Source organism: Chiloscyllium punctatum, chromosome 8, assembly GCF_047496795.1.
Source record: "Chiloscyllium punctatum isolate Juve2018m chromosome 8, sChiPun1.3, whole genome shotgun sequence".
Taxonomy (NCBI): Eukaryota; Metazoa; Chordata; class Chondrichthyes; order Orectolobiformes; family Hemiscylliidae; genus Chiloscyllium; species Chiloscyllium punctatum.
In genome coordinates this window covers 45,743,995-45,770,538 of record NC_092746.1, presented here as the reverse complement: position 1 = coordinate 45,770,538, position 26,544 = coordinate 45,743,995, and the positions used below count along the sequence as shown (strand labels likewise).

At 40.6% G+C, this 26,544-nt stretch overlaps 1 protein-coding gene across 11 annotated transcripts in view; it reads left to right on the top strand.

Moving 5' to 3' along the window:
- The window catches only part of ppp1r9a (protein phosphatase 1, regulatory subunit 9A), a 363,720-nt gene that overhangs the window by 163,754 nt on the left and 173,422 nt on the right, over positions 1-26,544 (top strand). For all 11 annotated transcript variants that reach the window (XR_011961323.1, XR_011961324.1, XM_072575462.1 and 8 more), the window contains exon 5: positions 9,306-9,441. Coding sequence is in view for 9 of the 11 variants with exons in the window: in XM_072575462.1 (XP_072431563.1) it covers positions 9,306-9,441 (136 nt within the window). In the remaining 2 variants the exon portion in view is untranslated. The remainder of the gene's footprint in view (positions 1-9,305; positions 9,442-26,544) is intronic.

Sequence of the window (26,544 nt, the reverse complement as noted above, 5' to 3'; positions counted from 1 at the left end):
AAAAACATGACCACTACCATCTAGAAGCATAAAGGCAACAGATATACTGGAGTATCATCACTTGCAGGTTTCCCTCAAGCCAGTTACGTCCTGACTTGGAAATATGTAGCCATTCCTTCAGCATGGCTGGATCAAAATCCTAGAACTCTGTCCTTCACTGCATTGTTGGTGTACCTACAGCACATGGACTACTGCAGTTCAAGAAGGCAGTTAACCACGCCTGCACAAGGGCAATCATTAGATTAGAATAGATTCCCTAAAGGTATGGAAACAGGCTACTTGGCCCAAAACATTTACACTGACCCTCGGAAGAGTAACCCACCCCAACCCAATACACTGACCCTCGGAAGAGTAACCCACCCCAACCCAATACCCTAACCTATATTTACCCCTGACTCGTACACCTAACACTATGGGTAATTTAGCATGGACAATTCACCTAACCTGCACATCTTTGGATTGTGGGAGAAAACCCGAGCACCCAGAGGAAACCCACGCAGACCCAGGGAGACAGCGCAAACTTCATACAGGCTGGAATCCAACCTGGGTGCCTGGTGCTGTGAGGCAGCAGTGCTAAACACTGGGCCACCGTGCCACCCCATGGGTAGTCAATAAGTGCTGGCCCAACCAGTAACACCCATATTGGATGAATGAATGAATAAAATGACATGGCCGACCAGGATCCTGAATCTCACTTGACAAACAGCTCTGCATCCTGTCTATGTTGCGTTGCAGCCTGCAGTAGCCCTCGATACTATCAATGGCACCTCCAATCTTTGTGTCATTGGCAAATTTACTCACCCACTCCTCAATTTCCTCATCCAAGTCATTTATAAAAATTACAGAGAGCAGAGGCCCAAGAACAGAGCCCTGCGGGACACCACTCACCACTGATCTCCAGGCAGAATACTTTTCATCTACAGCTGCTCTCTGCCTTCTGTCAGCCAACCAATTCTGAATCCAGACAGCCAAATCTCCCTATATCCCATACCTTCTGACTTTATGAATGAGTCTACCGTGGGGAACCTTATCAAATGCCTTGCTGAAGTCCTTATTCACCACAAGCACTGCCTGACCTTCGTTGACCTGTCTTGTCATCTCCTCAAAGAACTCAAGATTTGTGAGGCATGACCTGCCCCTCACAAAGCCATGCTGACTGCTTTTAATCATGCTATGCTTTTCCAAATAGTCATAAATCCTTTCCCTCAGAATTTTTTCCAAAACCTTGCTGACCACAGACGTAAGGCCGACTGATCTGTAAATGCCAGGGATTTCCCTATTCCCCTTCTTGAAGGAACAACATTCACTTCCCTCCAATCCTCTGGTACGATTCCCGTGGAGAGTGAAGAAGCAAAGATCGTCGCCAGCGGCTTAGCAACCTCATTTCTCACTTCCCGGAACAACCTAGGATAAATCTGGTCTGGCCTGAGGACTTATCAATCTTAATGTTTGCCAAAACTTACAGCACATCAACTTCATCAATCTTGATCTGTTCAAGCCTGTCTCTCAGCTCCCCAAAGTTCTCATTCACAACAAGGTCCCTTTCCTTCGTGAAAACTGAAGCAAATAACTCATTTAGGGCTTCCCCTGTCTGCTCAGACTTCACGCATAAGTCCCATATGCTATCCCTGGCCGGTCGTACCTTCTCCCTGATCATTCTCTTATTCCTCACGTATGAGTAAAATGCTTTTGGTTGTCCCTAATCTTTCCTGCCAAGCCTTTTTCATGCCTTCTCCTGGCTCTCCTCAGTCCATTTCTGAGCTCCTTTCTAGTAAGCCTGTAATCCTCTAAAGCTGTCCTATATCCTTTCTTCCTCCACCTTATGTAAGCTGCCTTCTTCTTCTTGATGAGAAGTTCCTGTGTTCTCGTCATCCAAGGCTCCTTAACCTTACCCCTTCTTGCTTGTCTCAGAGGAACAAATTTGTGCATCACTCGCAACAACTGCTCCTTAAACAGTCTCCACATGTCTATTGAGCCCTTTCTGTGGAACAATTGCTCCGTAGCTGTACTTCCCAACTCCTGTCTGATAGCATCATAATTTCCTTTTCCGCAATTAAATATCTTCCTTTGGTAACTGCTCCTTTCCCTCTCCAAGGCTATGGTAAATGTAAGGCAGTTGTGGTCACTGTCACCAAAGTGTTCTCCTACCACAAGATCTGACACCTGTCCTGGCTCATTGTCGAGCACCAAATCCAAAATGGCCTCTCCCCTAGTCGGCCTGTCCACATACTGAGTAAGGAAACCCTCCTGAACACACCTGACAAAAATGGCTCCATCCAAACCATCTGTACAAAGGAGGTTCCAGTCGATATTGGGAAAGTTGAAGTCACCCATAACAACAACCCACTACATCTGCATTTTTCCAAAATCTGCCAGCCTATGAGTTCTTCAATCTCCCTACTGCTATTAGCGGGTCTGTAGAAAACCCCCAATGAGATGGCTGCTCCCTTGCTGTTCCTAACTTCCATACAGGATAAACCTTCCTCAATAACCTTTGTTTCTGTAGCTGTGATGCACTCTCTGATTAGCAATGCTATGCCCCCTCCTCTTTTTCCATCCTCCCTGTTCTTTTTGAATGTTCTGAACCCTGGAACATCTAGCAACCATTCCTGCCCCTGTGAAACCCATATCTCCGTTATGGCCACAACATCATTGTTCCAAGTACTGATCCATGCTCTAAGTTCATCACTCTTATTTCTGACACTCCTTGCATTAAAGCAGACACACTTTAATCAATCCCTTTGTTCCATCACATGAATAACCTTCCCGATAGATTCATTACATCCTGTCACTTCCCCATATCTAACTACCCTCCTCTCAGATATATAGCTCTGGTTCCCACCTCCCTGCCAAACTAGTTTAAATCCTCCTGAACCACACAAGCAAATCTCCCACTGAGGACATTTTTGCCCCTCCAATTCAGGTGCAACCCGTCCTTCGTGTACAGATCCCACCTTCCCCACAAGGCATCCCAATGGTCTAAATATCTGAAGCCCTCCCTCCTGCACCAACTGCGCAGCCACGTGTTAAACTGCACTTGCTGCCTGTTTCTCACCTTACTATCTCGTGGCACTGGTAGCAAACCTGAGAACACTACTCGTCCTGCTCTTCAGTTTCTAACCTAGCTGTCTGTGTAGTCACTCTTCAGATCCTCAATTCCTTTCCTGGCTATATCATTGGTGCTAATATGTACCATGATTTCTGGCTGCTCTCCCTCCCCCTTCAGAATCCTATAAATACGATCGGCGACATCCCGGATCCTGGCACTGGAGAGGCAACATATCTTCCAGGAGTTCCGTTCGTGACCACAAAATCTCCTGTCAATCCGTCTAACTATTGAGTCCCCTACCACTAGCGCTTTTCTATTCTCCCCCCTTCCCTTCTGACCCTCAGTGCCAGAGACCTGACAACTATGACTTTCCCCGGGAGGCTGTCCCCACCAGCAGTATCCAAAACGGTATACTTATTTCTGAGGGGAACAGCCACAGGTGATCCCTGCTTTGTCTGTTGGTTCCCTTTCCTCCCCCTGACTGTAACACAGCTGTCCTTATCCTGTGTCTGAGGAGTGACCATCTCCCTGTACATCCTCTCAATTTCTCCCTCAGCCTCCCGGATGGTCCGCAGTTCATCCAGCTCTAGCTCCAGTTCCCTAAGTTGGTTTTTGAGGGGCTGGAGTTAGGTGCACTTCCAGCAGATGTGGTTGGCAGAGACATGTCGTGTCTCTCACCTGCCACATTCTGCAGGAGGAACATGCAACTGCCTTATTAGCCACACCGTGCTAATGTGAAAGCCCACACAGGACTAAACAAGGAAGAGGAGAAAAAAGAGAGAAAACCTGAAAACTTACTGAGTTTGCAGACCCTTAGTAAGGTTAGAGGAGGTGGGTGGGTGGGAGGCCTTATGGTGTAGGGGCTCGGGTTTAGTTCTCACCCACTTAAAAACTTCCCGCCAGTCCTTGTTTCTCTCTGCCCTCCCTCCTTGCCACTCTGTTCAAAATATTATCTGTGGTTAACTAGAAAGATTAAAGATAGTAACAAACTTAAGAAAAAAGCTTTTAATTGTACAAAGATAGGCGACTGACTAAGATGTTGAATAGATGTAACCAGGCCAGGCAGTATGTGACGGACAGAAGGCTTCATCCCCAGATGCAGAAAAGATGTTCTACTTGGCCAGAGGAGAATTTTACTGTTGATGTGAGGACGTGGAGATCTCTGTGGACAACCAATGCAGGGAGCTTTATTGTGCTGTGCTTTTGTGTTCACTTGCACTCAGTATGTTAGGTCTAGTGTTTTTATGACTGTCCAACCTGGTGAAGTCGCATCCATGTGAGAGATGGACAGCCTATTCAGACATCCCAAGGATGAAAGATATTGTAATGGTCAATGGTTCAGCTCTTCTTTCACATTCTATCAATTTCTTGACTGCCGATCACATTAGATGCAAGAATCCTTGAAATGTGCTGGTAATGACTGCAGTTTAAGCGTTACAGTTTAATATGGACAGCATTGAGGCTACATGAATTCTGTAACAGTTGTGGTAGAGCTTGACTTGCTAACATTTTCCATGCTTGCACCCACGTTATGAGTGAGAGTGTGGAATTAATGATGATTCCACATGTCTCTAGGGGGAAGGTTTCATGCAATTATTGAAAAATTTAAAAGAAAAACATCAAGCTAATTTAGCAAGTCACACTTGAGTAAAGTTTTTTTTGTAAGAAAGAATGAGCAGAATTTGATAATGCTTGGAACCACACAGCAATGTTTAATCCCAGTTTTACAGATATTGTGAAAACTTTGTTTTTTTCAAATTGGACAATAAAGTTTCTTCAAAGCCTCTGAATATGATAGAATGGTAATTACTGGGATATTCCACTTAGAATAAATGAATAGTGACAGGGAAAAAGTGGTACAACTACGAATGGCAATGAAATTGACTCACCTTGGATGTAGTTAAATGGAGTGTTTCAAATGAAAGGAAGGTATAATAACTGGCAACTTTCTCATGGAGATAATGGTGCCCTTACCTCTGAAATTTTCTGTGAACAAAGTTGCACTGAATTATTTATCCTTGACCAGCAACTTTGGCACCAAGTGGGGAGGATACATGTGCAACCCCCCCCCCCCCCCCCCAAAAAAAAAATTCATCTCTCAAAAAGATCACCTGAATAACAAGATTGTGTGGCATAATCTTGCTATCATGATCTAGGTGTGTAGAAGTTGATACATCTGAGATAACTGATATGAGAAAATGCATGATGAAAATGCGCTGAAGAAAATATCTCAGACATGTACAGAGAAACCTCGATTATTGGAACGAGATAGGTGAGCACTATTTCATTCAGATAATTGATTATATTCGGTTAATTGATTTCCTCTGGGGTTCAGAGTTTTCTGTGAATATCAAGTATTCAAATATCAGATTATCCGAAGGAGATCCCAAGGTCCCGATAGAAACATGACATCAAAGAGCTGTTTCAACCCTGATCGCGTCTTTTGTTTACAGGTACAATGTTCAGGAGACGAGGCAGCAGCACACTGCGAGTGAACCCTGCCCGCCCCCACCCCGCCCCACAACCCCGTCTGCCCCCACCCCGGCCCCGTGTTCCACCCGCACCCCAAACTACATTTGCTCCCACCCCATCCCCCCCCCAATCCCATCCACTCCAGATCGTATCCATCCCAGACCCCATCTGCCCCCACCCCAACTCCCCCTCACCGGGGCAGCCGGAATGTACACCAACAGTCAGATTGCTGCTGCCTTTGTGGGGCAAGTCTCCAAATAGCGCACACACACAACTTTTCACTTCAACATTTTGATAGGTTCCACCTCTGCCCTGTACAAGACAATGTTGGAGAGATTATGTGGGGATATGGGGGGTTCAGAGTACACCCCTGTGTAGAACTCCAGGGAAAGTGTGCAGGAAGAGAGAGAGAGGGCGGGAGGTCAGTAATTTAAAGACAGTGCCTGCACTGTCAAGGACTGTTCTCGGCAGCAGTGAGCTGGGTTCGTTTTTAATCATTGTACCTGTAAACAAAAGACGCGATCAGGGTTGAAACAGCTCTTTGATGTCATGTTTCTATCGGGACCTTGGGATCTCCTTCGGATAATCTGATATTTGAATACTTGATATTCAGATAATCGAGGTTCCTCTGTACACCTATTTAAGGAAATTGTTATTATAGCCTGAAGCGCGTGAAAAATTATATTAATTGAAAAAGCATTGACACATAGTCTATTGAGAAACTGACAATTAAAGTACTTGTGAAAGGGAAAAGAAATAATGTGAAAATGATTTTGGGTTAGGACAGTTGAGGTCTAAGGAGGAAAGCACTTGATGAGACAAAGCCACGAGCCAGAAATAGGTGAAGGGAGAGTTGGAGAACTTTTAAGTCCACAGATTCTGTTACTGTAATTGAATGTGCCATAATTAGCTAAGGATGATCCAAAATCCTCGAAGGATGACAGCATAGTTTACTTGCAGAGAGAGTGAGAAATCTAACAACTTGATTTAGCTTCATAAAGAGTGCAAGAGAGACTGTGGTCAACAGCTTTCCAAACAATGTGGAAAAAAGGGGAAAGCAGGATAATAAAAAGGTGAGTGGACTTGCATAAAAGGCACCGGCAGCTGGAGATAAAAAGTAATGGCGCTGAAGCGGTTCAATCTGCTTCTATTTGTCATAGCTGAAGAGAAGTGTTGCCAAAACAGTAATTAGTGGGTATTTCCTCCATGTCTTTTTGAACTGACCAGTTGATTTGAATCAGGAAACATTATTACAGCTGAAGAGTACAATTTATAATTTGTTGGAAAAGATCAACAAGTCTGGCAGCATCTGTGGAGAGAAATCAGAGTTAACAGAGTTCTGAGGTAGGGTCTCACTCCAAGGGACTTGAAAGGCATGGTAATCCAGAATTTAGTTTTGGAGGAGCTTCAGCCAGTAGGTCTGAGATTTGTAATCCCAATGTGGACAAGGGTGCAGACTGTGGGCAGAATGAATGAACTGACTGTCATACTGTGGGCCTGTACTCATGCCACACAAATGCCTGGCAATGACCATCTCCAATGAGAGATAATTTAACCACCATCTCTTGACATTCAGTGGCATTATCATCACTGTATCCCCCACAATCGATCTGATTGAAGTACTTAAGTTCTAAATGTCCCAGGCTGCTAAGTGAATTCCTGAATGGCTGAAATGTTGCATAAGATAGTCCATGACAGGCGTGATGATGTAATGCTGATTGGTTAGGAGATACCCACTTGCATGGATAAAGTCCATATGAATGGAGGAGCCAAGGACCAGGCGGGGATGTTGTGGTGAAGACAGAACATCCAAAGAAGCAAACTGCAAATTGGAAATTTTCTCTGGTTAGTTTTGTGGGAAGGAAAATAAATTTGAGAGCTACATGGAAGTAGTTTTGATAATAATGACATGCAATTGCATAGAAAAAAAATGCAATTGCTGCTCAGTCGCAAGACCTTGTACTCGCCACTTCACTCCTAATGGGTAAATTATATCAAGAACCTGATTTTTTTTTCATTTTTGCTGTATTTTCCCAATGTTGAGGAGCAATCTTGAGGAGGAGCTCAAGGACCTACTTCTTGTTTGAATGTTTGTGTCCTATGGAAATTAATAATCCATAGATTTATGGCAACTGTGGGAACCCTCACTGATTTTTTTTATAATTCTTGTTCATTTACAAATTTTGGTTTTGGAACTGGGAACTCTGGGCTAAACATGACTTTTGCACTGTGGGTAACAGCTTGTGTTAAAAGGAGAAGAGAGAAAACAAGCTTTGTTTATTTGTGAGGCCCGGCCTGGAAATTAATTGCAGATATCGTTCTTGATCAAAAGATTCTGGAGAAGCTTCATCATAGAGAAAAGAATTACAAAAAGATAGCAAAAGTTGGCTATTTATGTGGTCAGTACCTGGGAGCTGGCAGCAGGTCTGGAAAAAACTGATGGCAGATGTCAAATGGTAACTAGGACCTTGTGGAGGAGACCATCAGTCTGTCAGGGAATGGTTTGAGTTGGAATTGAGTTTTGAATTGTTTTTGCTGTGGAAAATAAAAGGAATCTAGCTGTTGATGTTACAGCATTAAGACTGTCTACCTAACCTGTCTTGAAAGTTCAGAAATTAAAACTAAGTTATAAGCATTACTGCCTTTATCTGAGTGGATTGAAAAAATGATCTTTCTTGACATCTTCAGAAAATCAACTTAGAAGCCATCATCTATGCTTGTGGGAACGCAGTGTGAAAACCACTTCAGCAATGTGACCAGTTTTATTGTTTTATTTATTCATTAATGGTGTTTGGTTGCTGTTTATTTGTCTTTTGTTTTCAGTTCAATTCACACAAAGGTTTTTGGGTTTAAAGGTCAAGTCACCATGGTCTTACCAGACCAAAAGGCTGTCCTCTCTTTAGAGGGAGACACTGATCATTGTTTAACCTGAGGATCACCACACCTCAAACTAGGGGAGAGGTTGAGGAGATGTGTCCTTCATGAACTTACGTTGGTCTGGAAATTGAACTCGAGCCATTGGCATTTCTCCATATTGCAAACCAGTTCTTGAGCCCACTGTGCTAAATCAGTCCTCATATTTGGATTTATTGCATTGACTAATAAGATTACTTTGTTGTTAACCTTTATTCTGCTAAATTATTATATTGTTAATAAATTGCTAAGTCTTTTGTTGAAGATGCAAACTGACTTCTGAAATTGAGTATTCACAGAATCTGGGATTGGTTATTCAAATGTCTAGATAAGAATCATTAAGGTCAATTTTGAGGGTCTTTGCAGGTTTTAATTTTACTTTGTTGCATATACAGAGGTAGAAAGATGATCGAGTTTGGCTGTCTGTTTCTGTATATAACAATACTTAGATTTTTCTTATTCAGTGCTTTCTACTTCAATGTAGTATAAATGTTCAAATATAAAAAGAAGCCTGAGTATCAAGGATCTCTGTGAATATAGTTGAAGATAATTCAAGATGAATTTTTAAAACTTCATTTTTCTGGACGCAAGGAATTTGGTCAGTGCATGATTCACATTGTTTTTTGTGTGCCGAATTTGAACCCAATGTGCATGTATATGAAGCTGTTCCATTATAAAATGAAATAATGTCAGTTTAGAAGTAAAATATATTTTCTCATTATACTTTTTTGAAATTACATATTTTATATTGAATGCATAATTTGAATATGTTCACTTTAGGAGTTCAGTGCTCAGTTTTCTAATATGCCACTGTTCAGTTATTTTAAATGATAATAGTTAGAAAATAAATAGAGAATGACTTTTTCTGCAGGTTCCTGATTGGACGAGAGAAACCTGGCCAGAGCAGTGAAGTTGCTCAGCTGATCAGCCAAACTCTGGAGCAGGAACGACATCAACGAGAACTGCTGGAACAGCACTATGCTCAGTATGATGCTGATGATGATGAGGTAACATCATTCAATTGAAACAATTCTGTATCTCACTCGTGAAGATTTCTAACTTTCCCCAGAGAATAATATTTCAGTGCATTGCTTTTGAGTATTAGAACCAGAATGTGAGGTTGCAAATACACTTCCCTCACAGGCAGTTGGAGCTTTTATTTTTTACACAGGTGTGGCTTGAACCCAGGAAAATTGCCGAAGTTGTTTATATTTTGCATAGTATCTAGTTACATTATTGGGTGAAAATTAAATAATCACAGGCACAAAATAATTGGAAAAGAGGCTGAATTAGAATAATTTTGCCATCACACTTGGACAGTTTTTCTTAGATTCAAACAATAAAGCTTTAAAGAATTGAATGTTAGATGATTAATGTACCTAGTTTCTTTGGTCTCATGGGCTTCCATTGTTGAAATTTTTTGGTAACTTTTCTCTATTCTTTTGAAATCCACATCTTAATTCTATTCTATATCCAGTAAGTTTGTTTAATCTGGTAAATATAAAAAACAAAGTCAAATTTTGGGGAATTGCTTAATTGATGTCTCCACTATTAAGTTATCTTTCAAGACTGCTTCCAATGCAGTTTAACATCATTAAGCTTCATTCAGCTATGGTGGGAATTGTTAGACTGTAGCTTGATATGTCAATTTGGTATTAAACAGCTGAAGGCATTTTGCATGAACAAATGGGTTTAAGTGTGTCATCGCCACAGTCTTGAGCATTAGGTGGCCTGCTGTTGACATTTCGTAAATGAAAAGCATTGTTTTTACTGTTCCAGAGTTGTCTCATTTAGATAACTTTATTTAAAGTTCATTCATCTGTCTGTTTGTGTGCAAACAATTCCAGGAACTCAACTATACATTGTCAGTTTGTGCACTTAATTTCTCCAATTTAAGTAAAACCAATTGGTAGAACATAGAAAAGTACAGCACAGAACAGGCTCTTTGGTCCACTATGTTGTGCTGAGGTTTAATCCTAATGTAAAATATAGTAACTTAACCTACGCACCCCTCAACTCACTGCTATCCATGTGCATGTCTAGCAGTCGCTTAAATGTCCACAGTGACTCTGCTTCCACCACCACAGCTGGCATTCACAACTCTCTGCGTAAAGAACCTACCTTTGATATCTCCTTTTATATCCTCTGATATCTTCCTCCTAATATCTTCAAACTATGACTTCTTGTACCAGTCGATCCCGCCCTGGGGAAAAGTCTCTGGCTATTGACTCTATCTATTCCACTCATTATTTTGTACACCTCGATCAGGTAATGTAGCTTTAAATGACAATAGAAATGTAACTATGAAGTGTGAAGTTACAAGTGAGTTTCACCAATTATTTCATCAAATGTTTGCATCATACCACATCTATCATTGGCCAATACAGAGTCATTGCAAAATGTAGTCACCTCCCCATCAAGGATAATGTCTGCTTAGATTACTTATAACAAATCAGCACTAATATTGTTTTAAACACGTTATTCATTGATGAAGTAACCCTTGGGCCTTAACTTATACTAGTCGGTTTCTTGGGTGGCACAGTGGCTCAATGGTTAGCACTGTTGCTGCACAATGCCAGTGACACTGGCTTTATTCTAGTCTAGGGTGGCTATCTTTGTGAAGTTGTCACATTCTCCCTGTGTCTGCGAAGGTTTCCGCCAAACGCTTGGGTTTCCTTCCATAGTCCAAAGATATGCATGTTAGGTGATTTGACTGTGTTAAATTGTCCATCGTGTCCAGGGATGTGCAGGCCAGGTAGATTAGCCATGAGTAAATGCAGGGTATGGAGATAGGGTGGCACTTGGGTCTGTGTGGCTGCTGTTTGGAGAGTCAATAAAGACTTGATGAGCTGAGGGGCCTCTTTCCACACTACAGAGATTCTACAATTTAATTCTAGAATTTGATTTGCTTATTGCTTATCTTTACAGATTACTGGGTAAATAGTAAAGCAGACTAGACATTTAAATTAACTCAGTGATCATAAATAGATGGCCAGATCCATCAAATCAAAATTCCTTTGGATACAAGTATTTATAAATGTAGTGTTTATTTGAGGCTTTGTGACTTAAAGCTACCTAATGTGATAGAAATTTGAAATTGAGTAAAGCATTTGAGAAACTTGGATGGTTGTTTTAGCATTCTTGTTCATGTTGTAGTGATTGTCTTCAATTTTTACAGTTCTAATGTGGTTAAGTGAGAAATTCTTCTGTACCCTCTTCAAAGCTTTAAAACCATTTTGAAAGTGCATGCTCAAACTTGAAGGAAATAATCTAATTGTGGCTGATATGATGTTATGTGTAGATTTAGCAGTTTACATTTTGATAATTTTACAAAATTTTCATTAAAAATTGCATTAATTCTTAAAATATTCCTTGCTCCTTACAAAAAAGCAGAAAGCAGAGTTTCTGGGAATAGTTGTTAATTTAAATAAATATTATAAGAGCCAAAGTTTAAATTTAACTGCTTGAAAATTTGCAAAGTCCAATCTGTTTTTCATTTGAGGTTTGAAATTATTGCCTAAGGGATTGGACTTAACGCCATCATAATACTGCATTGCTTCTGATATCATGGCTTCTTTAGACACTAAGGCCAGAATCTTCAGCCCTCTTTTGAGTGAGAATCATCTCCGTTGAATGGAGAAGTGAGACTCTGTCCTTGGGATAACTGGGATTTTTTCAGACGAGCTGCCCAGCATCGATTTGAGAGATGCTACTGAATGGTAGAGCTGCCATGTCAAAAACCACTCACTGGGGAAAAAGAATCACATAAATTGATTTGGGGCTTATTTTTGACAAGTGTAAATCTTACACATGTCCTCATGCAAAATAAATATTCTGGAATATCCCTCCTATCAATAGAATACTGGGTATCTGGTCCTAATAGATATACGTTAGAGCTAACATTCAAAAGGGTGGCATGATATCTCAGTGATTAGCATTGCTGCTTTGCAGCACCAGGAACCTGCGTTTGATTCCACTGTCTGTGTGGAGTTTGCACATTCGCCCTATGTCTACATGGATTTCTTCCGGGTGCACTGGTTTCCTCCCACATATGTGCAGGTGAGGTGGATTGGCCATGTAAATTGTCCGTCGTGTTCAGAGATGTGCAGGCTAGATGGATTAACCATGCGAAATGCAGGGCTATGGGGATAGCATAAGGGTCTGGGTCTGGTTGGGATGCTGTTCGGAGGGTCGGTGAAAATTTGATATCCTGAATGGCCTCTTTTCGCACTGTAGCGATTCCACAAATTAATTTAATTCTAGATTTTGAGTTGCTCATCACTTACCTTGACAGTTTACTGGGTAAGTAGTAATACAGGCTAGACAGTTACAACTAAGTCAATGATAATAAATAGGTGATCAGATCCATCAAATAAAAAGTCAGTTGGGTAAATGTAGCATTTCTTTGAATCTCTGTGAATTAAAAGATACCTCACATGATAGAAATTTGAAATTGAACAATGCATTTTAGAAACTTGGACAACTGTTATAGCATACTTGTTCGTGTTCTGGTGATAGTCTTCCATTTTAATGCTTATAACGTGGTTAAGTGAGAAATTCTTCTGTATCCTCTTCAAAGCGTTAAAACCATTTTTAAAGTTAATGCTCGAATTTGAAGGGAATACACAAATTGGGAGTAATATAGTGCTTTGTGTAGATTTAGCAGTTTATTTTTGATAATTTTATCATTAAAATTGCATTGATTCTTAAAATAATCCTTTGGAGTTTGCACATTCTCTCTGTCGAACATAGAACATTACAGTGCAGTACGGACCCTTCGGCCCTTGATGTTGCGCCGACCTGTGAAACCAATCTGAAGCCCATCTCACCACCTCTATTCCATTTTCATCCATATGTCTATCCAATGACCATTTAAATGCTCTTAAAGTTGGCAAGTCTACTACTCTTGCTGGCAGGCCCTTCGACGCCCCTACTACTCTGAGTAAAGAATCTACCTCTGACATCTGTTCTATATCTATCACCGCTCAATTTAAAGCTATGTCCCCTCATGCTAGCTATTACCATCTGAGGAAAACAGCTCTCACTGTCCACCATATTTAACCTTCTGATTATCTTATGTCTCAATTAAGTCACGTCTCAACCTTGTCTCTAATGAAAACAGCCTCAAGTCCCTCAGCCTTTCCTCGTAAGACCTTCCCTCCATACCAGGCAACATCCTAGTAAATCTTCTATGAACCCTTTCCAAAGCTTCCACATCATTCCTATAATGTGGTGACCAGAAACGTACGCAATACTCTAAGTGCAAGCACACTTGGAGTACAAAAAGAGTTTTGTACAGCTGCAGCATGATCTCATGGCTCCGAAACTCAATCCCTCTACTCATAAAAGCTAACACAAGGTGTGCGTTCTTAACAATCCTATCAACCCGAGTGGCAACTTTCAAAGATCTCTGTGTTCATCTACACTACCAAGAATTTTACCATTCGCCCAGTACTCTTTATTCCTGTTACTCCTTCCAAAGTGAATCACCTCACACACATTTACGCATTAAACCCCATTTACCATCTCTCAGCCCAGCTGTGCAGTTTATCTGTGTCCCTTTGTAACCCACAATATCCTTTAGTACTATCCACAACTCTATTGACCTTCGTGTCATCCACAAGTTTACTTACCCATCTTTCTACGCCCTCATCCAGATCACTTATAAAAATGACAAACAGCAGTGGTCCCAAAACAGATCCTTGCGGTACACCACTCGTAACTTTTGTTTTGCACCACAAAATATGTTACTGTGTCTGTGTGGGTTTCCTCTGGGTGCTCCAATTTCCTCCTACTGTTCAAAGAGGTGCAGCTTAGATAGATTGGCCATTGCTAAATTGCTCTAATGTGTGCAGGGATGTATAGTTAAAAACCCTGGTAAATTCAGGGTTACGGGGATAAGGTTGAGGGCTAGGTTTGGGTGGGATTTTTTCAGAGGGTCAGTGCAGAGTTGATGGCCCAACAGTCTCTTTCTGCACTGTAAGGATTCTGTGAATAGAAAGAATAGGAACAATATTGGATCCAGGGAATGAGAAAATATATTGTGGGAGGATGATAAAAATATGATGGAATATATCTCCAAGCAAATTTCTAGGCCCACCTTTCTCAGATCAGCTAAACTAACTTTGGGATCCAGATAGTAAATCTTGAAATCAGACATATAAAGGAAGAGTTGAATACTACTTCTTATAACAAAAGAAAGCAAATGGAGATATGTCATATTTTGTAAAAGTTGATTAAAATATCAACAAGGAATAGATGGACAGTTTTAAAATGTATGTATGTAATTTCATAAAGAGTTATGAATAAGACTCATGAGATATGTGAATATAGTAAAGCAGCAATAACAGAATCATGGATTAGATACTTACATTCAAGAAGCCAATGTATTTGGAAAAGATGGGCAAGGCATAAAAGGATCTGGATTAACAGTACTGTTCAAGGAAAACTACCTTGACTGGTATGATCTCAGTCCAACCAAGAAGGTGGGAATGCTAGTGAATGAGTAGGCCACGTGGACCACGTGACTGTGACGGAATATTTAGGTAAGAGTGATCACTACATTGGTTAAGTCATGGAAAGGAGCAAAGAACTTTATAAAGTCAAACTAATAAATTAAAAGTGGGTAAGTAAGGATAAAATAGTATCAAACTGATCAGAATAATATTAGGATAATGGGTAGTCTTAAACAAAGTATGTTACATTTACAGACTAGATATATTCCAACAACTGTGAAAGGTGGATATGAGCAAATTAACAAATATGATGAAACAACAAGAAAGGTTGTATGATTTATGTCAGATGAATTCTTCAATTGAGACCCTGGCCAAATATAAGTTAAGAAAATAAAGAGGAAAGTAAGACAAGCAAAGAGAGAACATGTGAATAGAATGGCAGTTAACGTAAAAGGCAACCTAAAAGTAAACAGTAAGTGGTAGTAAGAAATGAATTGAGGTCTGTTCTGAACAATAAGCTTAGAATTATAAGCAAGGCAAACATTTAAGGTGTATCTGCAGTTCCTGTGGCTGCAAATGGATTCACAGGTCGATTTTATGCAAATCAGAACACAATGGTAAGTACAGCCATTGGTAAGTACAGGAAATGTTCACAAGTCAGGAAGCCCCTGTACAATATACCTATGTTTACTAAAGAAATTAATGCTGACAAAATATTGCAAGAAACAGAGATGGCTTTGTATTGGCCCACCAGCATTGGGAACAGGGCCACCATCATTAATTGAACAGAGAACCAGTTCCAACCAGTTTTTGACTTAAGTCACATATGGACATGGTTAACAGAAGCAGTCTCATCTCAAATCCATGAGTCACAGAGTCATTGCAGCATTGGGAGAAGATTAAATGAGGATAAACTAGCCAGTAATGTAAAGGAAGACTAAGTGTTTTTTTTAAGATCTATAAAGATCAAAAGAGAGGCAAAAGTGGACATTTGGGCTGCTGGAAAATGATCCTGGAGAGAAAGAAGTGGGGAATAAGGAAATAGCTGAAGAACTAAATAATTACTATGTCAGTCTTCACTGGTGGAAGACAAGAGTCATATCCCAAAAATTCAAGAGAGTTAGGGGGCAGCACAGAATATGGTGGTCATCAAGAAGAAGGTATGAGAAAAATTGGTCTGAAGTTGGTTAAATTACCTGGACAAGTTGGACTACACCCCAGAGTACTAAGGGAGATAGCTGAAGAGATAGTGAAAGCATTAATGGTGATCTTTCAGGAATCACTAGAGTCAGGCATGGTTCCACAGAACTAGAATATTTCTAATGTGACGTCCCTGTTTAAAAAAGGGAGTAAGGCAAAAGATGGAAAACTAGAGACTGATTAGCCTAACCTCAGTTGTGGTAAGATCCTAGAATCCATTGTGAAGGATGAGATTTCTGAATACTTGGAAGTATATAGTAAAATAGGGCAAAGTCAGCATGATTTCATCAAGGGGAGGTCATGTCTGAAAAATCTTCTGGAATTCTTTGAGGACGTGGACACCCTCACCTGTCTGACTGAATTTGGGGAATACCGCTTGAATGTAGGCAATCGCATAGCCTCATTCAGGACACATGCTGACCAGAGGGACTCTAGATCAGCCCACAGCAAAACTCCAAAACAAAATTGAGCATCAGACAAATGACTAAAAGGTCCTTCAGGATCTGGGCAGGCAAACCATTGTAGTTGCGGCCAGTATGCAGACTCAAGAAAGCAAAGGAAGCTGACAAAGCCTGAATTGTGTAAAAAAAACTCCCAGGCCAGTATCCAGGAAAGTCCACCTATATATGGCTTGAAACACTTAAATTATTCAGCAGCATCCAAATCAGAACCAATCAAAATAAACGTCTGATTAAATGGTCACCTGGGTCTAATGAAGGTTGATACCAGCACAGCTGTTTCAGTGATTGCAGAACCAGTCTTTAACAAGATCCATTCTGGACTCCAGCTCTTAAGTTTGAACAAGACCGTGGCCGGACTGAGAACCTATGCCAGAGAGCCATTACAGATTAAGGGTACAACCTTGGTTCTAGTCTTCTATGAGATGCAGTTGGCGCAGTTACCACTGATTGTAGTCAAAGGCTTGGGCCCAAGCTTGATAGAGCAGAATTGGTTGAGAAAGATTCACCTTGATTGGCTCAACAGTTTTCAATTAGAAAATGGCTACCTGAGTGAAGTCCTCATTAAATATTTGGAAATTTCTCAGTCCCTAGACCTTTCTATCAAAGGAGCTAAGGCCATCTTACATATTGACCAGGTGGCAATTCCGTGCTTCTGCACAGCCTGTCCAGTGCCATTTGCCTAATGTGCAAAAGAAGAGGCAGAAATCAGGAGGCTGAAAAGCAAAGGAATCATCAAACTGGTACAGTTCGTGGAATGTGCAACACTGGTCTTATCAATTGTGAAGTCTGATGGGTTGGTTCGCATTTGTGGGGATTTTAAGCAAACAGTAAATCACTTTTTTGCAGTTGGATAAATACCAATTCCCTCGCATAGAGGAATTCTACGCAAAACTGGCATGAGCCATGCCTACCTACAATGACGATAAGATGAGGAGTTGCATAACTATGTCCCAATTAATACCAATAAGGGTTTGTACCAATATACAAGACTGTCATTTGTGGTATCATTAGCCTGTGCCCTTTTCCAACACATGATGGAAAACATTTTACAAGGTTTACCCCAGATTACCATTTATCTGCATGACGTACTAATAACAGGGAAGGCCAATAAAGAGCACTTGGAAAACTTGGGCATAGTGCTTAAAAGTTTCTCCCAGGCAGGCGTACACCCTCGAAAGGAAAATATAAGCGTTCCAGACTCCAAGTGACCTACTTGAGCTACAGAGTTGACAGATCAGTTTACAACAGTTGGAAGATAACGTGAGGGTGATCAAAGGTGCCCTGGCTGCCACTGTCGTACTGGAGCTTAGGTCTTTAGGTGAATAATTATAAGAAATCCATATATGACCTGGCCTCCATCTTGGCACCCTTACATCTGCTATTGACAAAGGGTCAGCTTTGGAAATGGTCATGTAGTCAAGCGGTAGCCTTTAGAGGAAGTGAAAAAAAAGCTTTCACGTCTATGCTATTGGCCCACTATGATCCCAAGTGCAATATGGTGCTGACATGCGATGCTTCCCCATATGGTATTGAGGTAATTTGGCGCACCAGTGGCTCAATGGAGGGCAAAACCGGATAGACTTCCCAGATTTTGGCTGATGCCGAACACACTTATGCCCAGATAGAGAAGGAAGGTTTGACGGCTATCTTTGGTGTGAGAAAATTGCAGCAATAACTTTACAGATGTAAATTTATAATAGTAACGGATTACAAACGCTTGCTAGGCCTACTTAAAGAAGACGCAGCTGTGTCATCCAGAGCTTCTGCTCTAATTCAGCAGTGGGCCCTTATTCTCAGTGCTTATGGTTACAAGTTGGAACACCATCCAGGAAGCTAAGTGGCAAATGCAGCTACCTTGAGCTGCCTCCAACTGGCAGATACACCACCATTCTGGTTTTAAACATTCTGGACACCTTTCCACTCACCTCTAACAATATATGACTGTGGACAGACTATGGACACCATCCTGGCAAAAATAAAACAGTTTTGTGATGGGTGAGACAAAAAGGCCATCACAACCAGAATTTAAATGTTTCTGGACCTGGTGAGACCAGATCACCGTAGAGAACAGCATATAACTATGAGGAGCAACAGTCATTGTCCAAAGTAAAGATCACTTCCAGATACTGGCTGAAATACAGCAGGGTCATCCAGGGGTTTCCAAAACAAAAATGTTGGCAAGAGGTTATGTCTGATGGCCAGGATTGGTTGCCGACATAGCTGTGTTGGTGGGGCAGTGCCCAGAGTGCCACTAAAGACAAAAGTTCCTGCCAGCAGCGCCCCCACTTACCTGGGAATGGTCAGGTAAACCCTGGACTCGGTTGCATGTTGAATAGGCCAGTCCTTTCATGGGCTCAATGTTATTGGTCGTTGTGGATGCCCATTCAAAGTGGTTTGTCATGCATAGAGTTCATTCGGCAGACACAGGGATGACGGTTGCAAGTCTCTCTAAGTATTGGTCATGATCAATGGGACGTTGTCATTTACCAGAAGGGATTTTGTGTATTTCCTAAAGCCAAATGATATTCAGCATGTTCAGAGAGCTCCATACCATATATTGGCTAATGGTCTGATGGAAAGAGCAATCCAAAAGTTGAAGGCAGGCTTAAAGAAAGAATTTACAGCTTCACTCAATACCTGGTTCCTGTTTGATTATTGGATCACCCCTCACTCAATAACAGGGATGGCTCCAACAGAGTTGGGGAGAAGACTCCACACCAGGTTAAACCTGATATTCCCGGACTGGGGGCCAGGGTGGGGTGGGAAGATGGAAACAGCAGCAGGAATGCCAATGCCAGCCACACATCTTGTCTAAACGAGAGAGACAGTTTACTTCAGGGGACAAAGTTTGGTGTCAAAACCACAGAAATGGCCCTGCATGAGTATGCATTGAGGTAAGGTCCAGTGATATTTAAAGTTTGAGAAGGTGAGGTGGCCAGAACAAACATGTGGATCACTTGAAAGCTGCTACCTCTCCAATGGGGGCAGGAGCAAAACATACCTGGCCCCTCAGAAAGGTTGTCAGAAACCATGGGTATTCCCCATCCGTCTAGCATCCAAGAAACCTCAGAATCCAGGATTGATAGAACCTTGATACCATTTGTGCCTGGAAAAAAGGCAGAAACACTCCCAAGATGCTCCAGGGCTCGAGAGATGGGCTAGAGTCCAGTACACATCATCTGTGTCCAAGTCAGAGTCAAAGAACTGGACCTGGGGTGAAAACATCGCAACAGAAGGTCAAAGATAAAGAACAGGCCTACGTTCCAGGACTTAATGGCAGAAGGATGTAGTGATTGGAAGGAGGGCCAGGTAAATCTCATTGACTATAAGATGCTTGATTGGGTTTGTTGACATGGATCAATCAGGGACCCCTGGCTGACAGATATAAGCAGGAGATTCAGACAGTCTGCTCACTCTGGGGAATGACTCAGAGCAAGCTAGGTGGAGTCCATGTACTGTGCAAGCGTTAATAAAAGGTGACTGGGTTTTAGCCTGCCTGCCTCCTTGGAGTTATTTCAACCACTTGGATGTGGGTTTGGAGTAATTTGTTAGCAAAATCAGGTAAGAACGGCATTTCCTTCCTTTAAAGGACAATCATGAACCAGATGGGTTTTTTCGAATAATTCACGATGAATTCATGGTTATCATTCGACTCTTTATTCCAGGTTTTTGTTGAACTCAAATTCTGCTATCTCCTGTTGCAGGTTGTCAGAATGTTACCTGAGTCTCTGGATTAACAGTCCAGTGATAATACCACTAGACCATTGTCCTCCTCAAGGAAGGAATAAAATAACAAATAGTAGAGAAGCTGCCCTATCCCAGTAGGTTTGTGGGTTTATTTCCGTGAGACATTGGAGTAAAAGTAGGCCATCATGAGATCAAGACTGATCTGATGATCTTCAATTCTACGATCCTGCCTTGACCTCATTACTCTTAGATTATTTTTATCAGTAACAAAATTAACTCTGCATTGAATATACTTGATGACCCAGCCTGTATAACCTTCCGCAGTAAGGAATTCCATATATTCACTACTCTCTGAGAAGAAATTTCTCCTCCTCTTTTAAATGGGCAGTTGTCCCCACTGGTTCCAGACTGTCCCACAAGTGTCTTAAGAGTTACAGAGTCATACATCATGGCAACAGACCATTCGGACCAACTAGTCCACATCAACCATGTTCCCAAACTAAACTAGTCCCATTTGCATGCATTTGACTCATGTGCCTCCAAACGTTTCTATTTATGTACTTATCCAAATATCTTTTAAATGTTGCAACTATACCTGCATCCACCACTTCCTCTGGCAATTTATTCCACATACAAACCACTCTGTGTAAAAACGTTGCCCCTCTCCTGAAAAATATGCCCCCAGTTTTGAACTTACCTACCCTAGGGGGGAAAAAATACTTTGCTTTTCACCTTATCAGAATATGCTAAGGGAATGTAAAAAGGAAATTAGGAAAGTAAAAAGGGGACATGTGACAGGTAAATTAAAGGAAAATCCAAAATTATTTTCCAAATACTTTTAAGGGTAAAAGAATAACTAGTGAAATAATGAATTGGAGATGCCGGTGTTGGACTGCGGTGTACAAAGTTAAAAATCACACAACACCAGGTTATAGTCCAACAGGGTTTATTGGAAGCACTAGCTTTCAGAGCGCCGCTCCTTCATCAGATGGTTGTGGAGGACACAACATTTAAACTGAAATTGTACATTGAAAAATACCTTGATTGTTTGTTGAGTCTTTAGTGAAATAATAGGCCCATTAAGGACCAGAGGGGTAATTTGTGCATGAAGGCAGAGGACATAGGTAGGATTCTAAATGAATACTTCATGTTAATGCTAACTCAAGAGAGGGACAATGTGGGTATAGAAATCACTGAGAAAGGCAGTGATAAATTTTAAGAAATTAGCATAAGCAGAGGTTCTGAGTAGACTGGCAGGCTTAAAAATAAATAAATATCCAGGGCTGGATGAAATGTATTCCAGGATGTTGAATTAGGCAAGGAAGGAAATAGGGGCATTGGCAATAATTTTCGATTCCTCTTTGGTCACAGGAGAGATGTGAAAGGACTGTAGGGCCAGCCAATGTGGTGCCATTATTCAAGAAGGGTGTAAGGCATAAACCAGAAAACTACAGGACTGTCTGACTTCAGTGGTTGGGAAACATTTGGAAGCAATTCTGAAGGACAGAATTAATTGGTACTTGGAGAGACAGTCAGCATAACTTTGTTAAGGGAAAGTCATGTCAAATCAACTTTTTTGAAGAGGAGACCTGGTGTGTAGTTGAGGGCGATACATGTGACGTAGTCTTCTGGACTTTAGCAAGATCTCATGTGGGAGACTGTTAGTGAAGGTAAGGCCCCCATGAGATCCAAGGAGTGCTGGAGAAACTCAGCAGGTTTGGCAACATCTGTAAAGAGAAAAGGAGTTAATATTTCAAGTCTCGTGATCCTTCTTCAGAACTTAAAGCAACTAGAAAATCTTTTAGTTTTAGCAATGGGTCTCTGGACTTGAAATATTAACTAATTTTCACTTTACAGATGCTGCCAGATCTGCAGAATTTCTCCAGCAATTTCTATTTTTATTAATACAGAGCTGAACTTCAGAGGTGAAGTTGACTGCCCTTGACGTCAAGATCTGAAGTTGAGATGTTCATTGATGACTGCTCAATGATAACACCGTTCATGATTCTTCAGACACTGAAGCAGTCTGTGTCCATATACAGCATGATGTTAACAACATCCATGCTTGGACTGCTGACTCTCAAGTAATATTCTGAAACACAAGTGCCAGGTAATGACTCTCCAACAAAAGAGAATTTCCTCCACATTTAATTATATTCACATTGCTGAAACTCCAGTAACAACATCCTATAGAACTCCATTGTCCAGAAACTTAACTGCATCAGCTATGTAACTACTGTGGCCGCAGAGGTTCAGAATTCTGTAGCATATAACTTACCACCTAACTTCCAAACATTTGTCCACCATTTATAAGGGTCAAATCAGGAGTGAGATGGAGTACTGTCCATATGCTTGGGTGAATGCAGCTCCAACAAAACTGAAGAAGCTCAACACAATCCTGGGCAAGTTAGTCTGCTGATTAAAGTGGTGCTGGAAAAGCACAGCAGGCCAGGCAGCATCCAAGGAGCAGGAAAATCAATGATATTCCTGATGAAGGGCTCCCGTCCGAAACGTCAATTTTCCTGCTCCTTGGATGCTGCGTGACCTGCTGTGCTTTTGCAGCTCCACTCTAATCTCCAGCATCTGCAGTCCTCGCTTTCACCTTCTCTGCTTGATTGGCAACCCATGAACCCTCTTGAAGATTTATTCGCTCCACATTTAATGCATATTGGCAGCATTTCATGAATGCACAGCAACAACTTTCCAAGGGTCTTTTGAAACCTTCCAAATCTGTGATCTGTGCCACTGAGAAGGACAAGTCAGCAGATACATAGTTGCGCCACCACTTGCAAGTTCTCCTACAAACCACAAACCATCGACACTTGGAACTGTATCGCCATTCCCTCACTGTTGATGGGCCAATACTTTGTCACTGTCTTCCTAACTGCACTTTGAAGATGGCAGCTCACTACAGTCATCTTAAGAATAATTGTGGATAAATGCCTTCATAAATTCAAAAGATATAGGAGGAGAATTAGGCCATTCGACCTATCGACTCTGCCCTGCCATTTGATCATGGCTGATATGATCCTCAGCCCCATTTTCCAGCCTTCTCTCCATATCCCTTCAAGCCATTTCGAATTAAAATCCTGTCTAACTCCTACTTAAATTTACTCATTGTCCCAACATCCACCACACTTGGGGGTAGTGAATTCCACAGATTCACAACTCTGTGGAAGAAATAGGTTCTCAATTCTGTTTTAAATTTGCTACCTCTTATCCTAAGACTATGACTTCTTTCCGAGTATCAAGGTCCAAAGAATAAAATAATTTTTTTTTCACTTGCTGTAGTGTATGCACAACTTCCGTAAAGTGTGGCACCCAGAACTGGACACAGTACTTTAGTTGAAGGTGAACCCATGTTCTATACAGGTTTAACTAACTTCTCTTTTGCACTCCATGCTCCAATAAACAGTGTTGAGGATGCTGTTTGTTTAATGGAACTTTGTAAAATTGATACTCGGTCAATAAGTTCCCTAGGCATGAATCAGTTCAGTACAATAGAATAGAAATGTATTGTCACATGTACTTTTACATGGAAAAATGCAGTGAAAGGTTTTATAAATCCCTCCACTGGATGTACGTTCAAGGTAATAACAATAGGTGACAGCCTAAATTATTTTTGCTTTATGCAGCTGAAATTATTTTATTATCTGTTGTTAACCATCTTTAGAGCAACACTGTGCATGATTTTTGTGGAAGCAGAAGGAGCCACAACAATAACAGCAATTCTTCCTTTAAGCAGGTTTGTTATTTTGCAGGAAATCTGATTTTGTATATGCATTATTAGACGACATGACTGATTTCTACTCACCAATAAATAGTTTGTGCAATGCAATCTAACATTTCATTGATTGCTTGAAAATCTATCTGGGGCTACTTGTTAAGACTATTGTTGACTGACTGTTACTTTATCATTTCTGTTCAATATATAACCTCTCTTTTCTTTCAGAGTACATTCCTTATTGGTAGGTACTCATGTCTTTTAAACGAGCCATCATTCGTGGCTATTATTTTTCAACTTGGACATTGAAAGTCGAGCATGTGATTTAATATTACAACCCTATATAACTAATACCAATAGGTTGTTCTTTCAATGTAATACTTCTGAGTATTCAACATTTATTAACCTGTTGAACTGTGAAATTTGTATCATTTAAATTTTTGTTTAGTTCTCTGCTTACCATGGATAAAGGCAATATGCAAAAGAGGAAAATAAAGGAGCACTTACCCTGTTATGACTTTCTGCAACTAAGACCACGTGACTTTCCTGCTCTGCTTATTTAAATAATGTTTTTATATTCTTGCTCTGTTCTCTGCATCACTTACATATGTATTATTTAAATAAGATAGTACTGATTCTGTTTTGCTTCTTGGCCTTGAATTTCTTATGCAAAGAGATTTTTTTCAAGTTATCTGCATTCTGTGCAAACAATACTTCAAGCTTTTCCAACATTTCTGTAGATTATTGAAGAATCAACTTGCTTGTGAACATTTAACTCAATATAGGAAGTGTAGATTTGTTCCATAATTAAGCATCGTGTGCATGGAAAGATTTTCTACTTGTAAGCTGAAAGAGTAGGCAACCGTAAAATTATTGGTATGAAAGGAGAAAAAGCTGGAAAAACACAGTAGAACAGGCAGCATCTGTGGCCAGAGAAACAACTTTTTACATTACTGACCTTTTGCCAGTGGGGGATTTGATGCATAAACTAAAATCACTGTCCAAATTCATGTAAGATCAGAAAACTTGGAAAATATTCCAAGTTTCTTTTTAAAAATCACTTGCCTGATTTACTTTTTGCGATCAAAGCCCAGACTTTTTCAGAGAAGGCGTACCTGCTACATAATACATCTATTTTAAACATGCAAGTCTCCTATCTTCTGAGACAGCTGAGCATTTTTATTGAGTTTTGGATAGGCTGTAATTTCAGGTGATCAATTTGGTGAATTCGAACTTTTCTTTTCATGCTTTGCTGATGAGAGTCTCAACTACTTGCATAGAACAGTCCTTTCACAGAAACAGTGATAAACTGAAGAGTTAGTCAAAGTCTACGTTAAATTGGTGCATTGGCATTGTCCTTGAACATCAGAAATTTTTCTGAATGATACAGAATATTGAATAAGAGCTCCAATATTTTACCCATTTGAAAATGTATAATTTCCCACGGCTTATAAATTTCCCCAGGTTGTGCAGATACTACATGTGAGGAAAGTCAGCTTCATTTTTCTACACAATATTAGTTTACTCCTTGGTCTTCTAAATATGTAATGTTGCCGAATTAAAACTTCTGTTATTTGTGCAGCCTTTCTCAAAACTGTAATGAGAAAATTATGCTGAGTTATAAATTTATTCACACAAAGCAACATTATATGGACTTAAGTCAGTTCCCATGTTGCAGTTGATACTGCATATATCAGTGAAAAACGCTATATGGTAGAGAGCATATACACTACTTGTACTGGTTAATTTATAACAGTCTTTGGAGCAACTCTCGACATGGTGCTTTTGTGATGGCTTATTTTTCCAGATTGAAGTTCACAGTACTCTTGAATTTTAGCTCCTTCGTTTTGAGACTTATTTCAGCTGCATTCACAAACTTGTTAAGGTTTATTAATAGTTGTGATTCTTTTTTGGTAATTTCATAGATCAGCATGTCTACTGACTCTTTGTTTAGAAATATTAAGCAAAATCATAAAGGGGTCTGAGCGACATTGGCAACTGCAAGATTTGTGATAGAATTAGTTGAAAAGTTTGATGAGGTCTGTCTCGAAATTGGGAGCATCTTGCATCAGCTGTCATCTGTTAAGTGGTAAGGCGAGTTTCTCACTAGGCTGTAGTGAATTGCCAATTAAAGGTGATATTGCTTGTTAAGGTGGACCAAGTCAAATCATTAATATTCAGTTTTTGATATTTTTAAAACTATTAAACCAGTTGATTTTAAGAAAACTCAACATGAATTCAGGTAGCTGCTCGTTGAAAATGGCATCCTTGTTGAAAATATCCCAAGGCACCTTTTATGGACAGCATTCACACACACCCCACATCCATAAACATTGGCATCTGAAATGTGCCAACCTGTAATATCACTCATGGCAAATCTCCATTGACAAAGATGCTTGTTTACTTCAGGACTGCACTGGCAACCATCCTATTAATGATGCAGAGACATGCACCCAGCTCAGTTCAAGTGGGCAAGGCTACATCTAGAGGCTCTTTGCTCACTATCACCACTCGCACTACGAATTTGTACTTGCAGAATTACATTTTACTTTGTTCAAAAGCTGCATGAATCCATGTAAGATT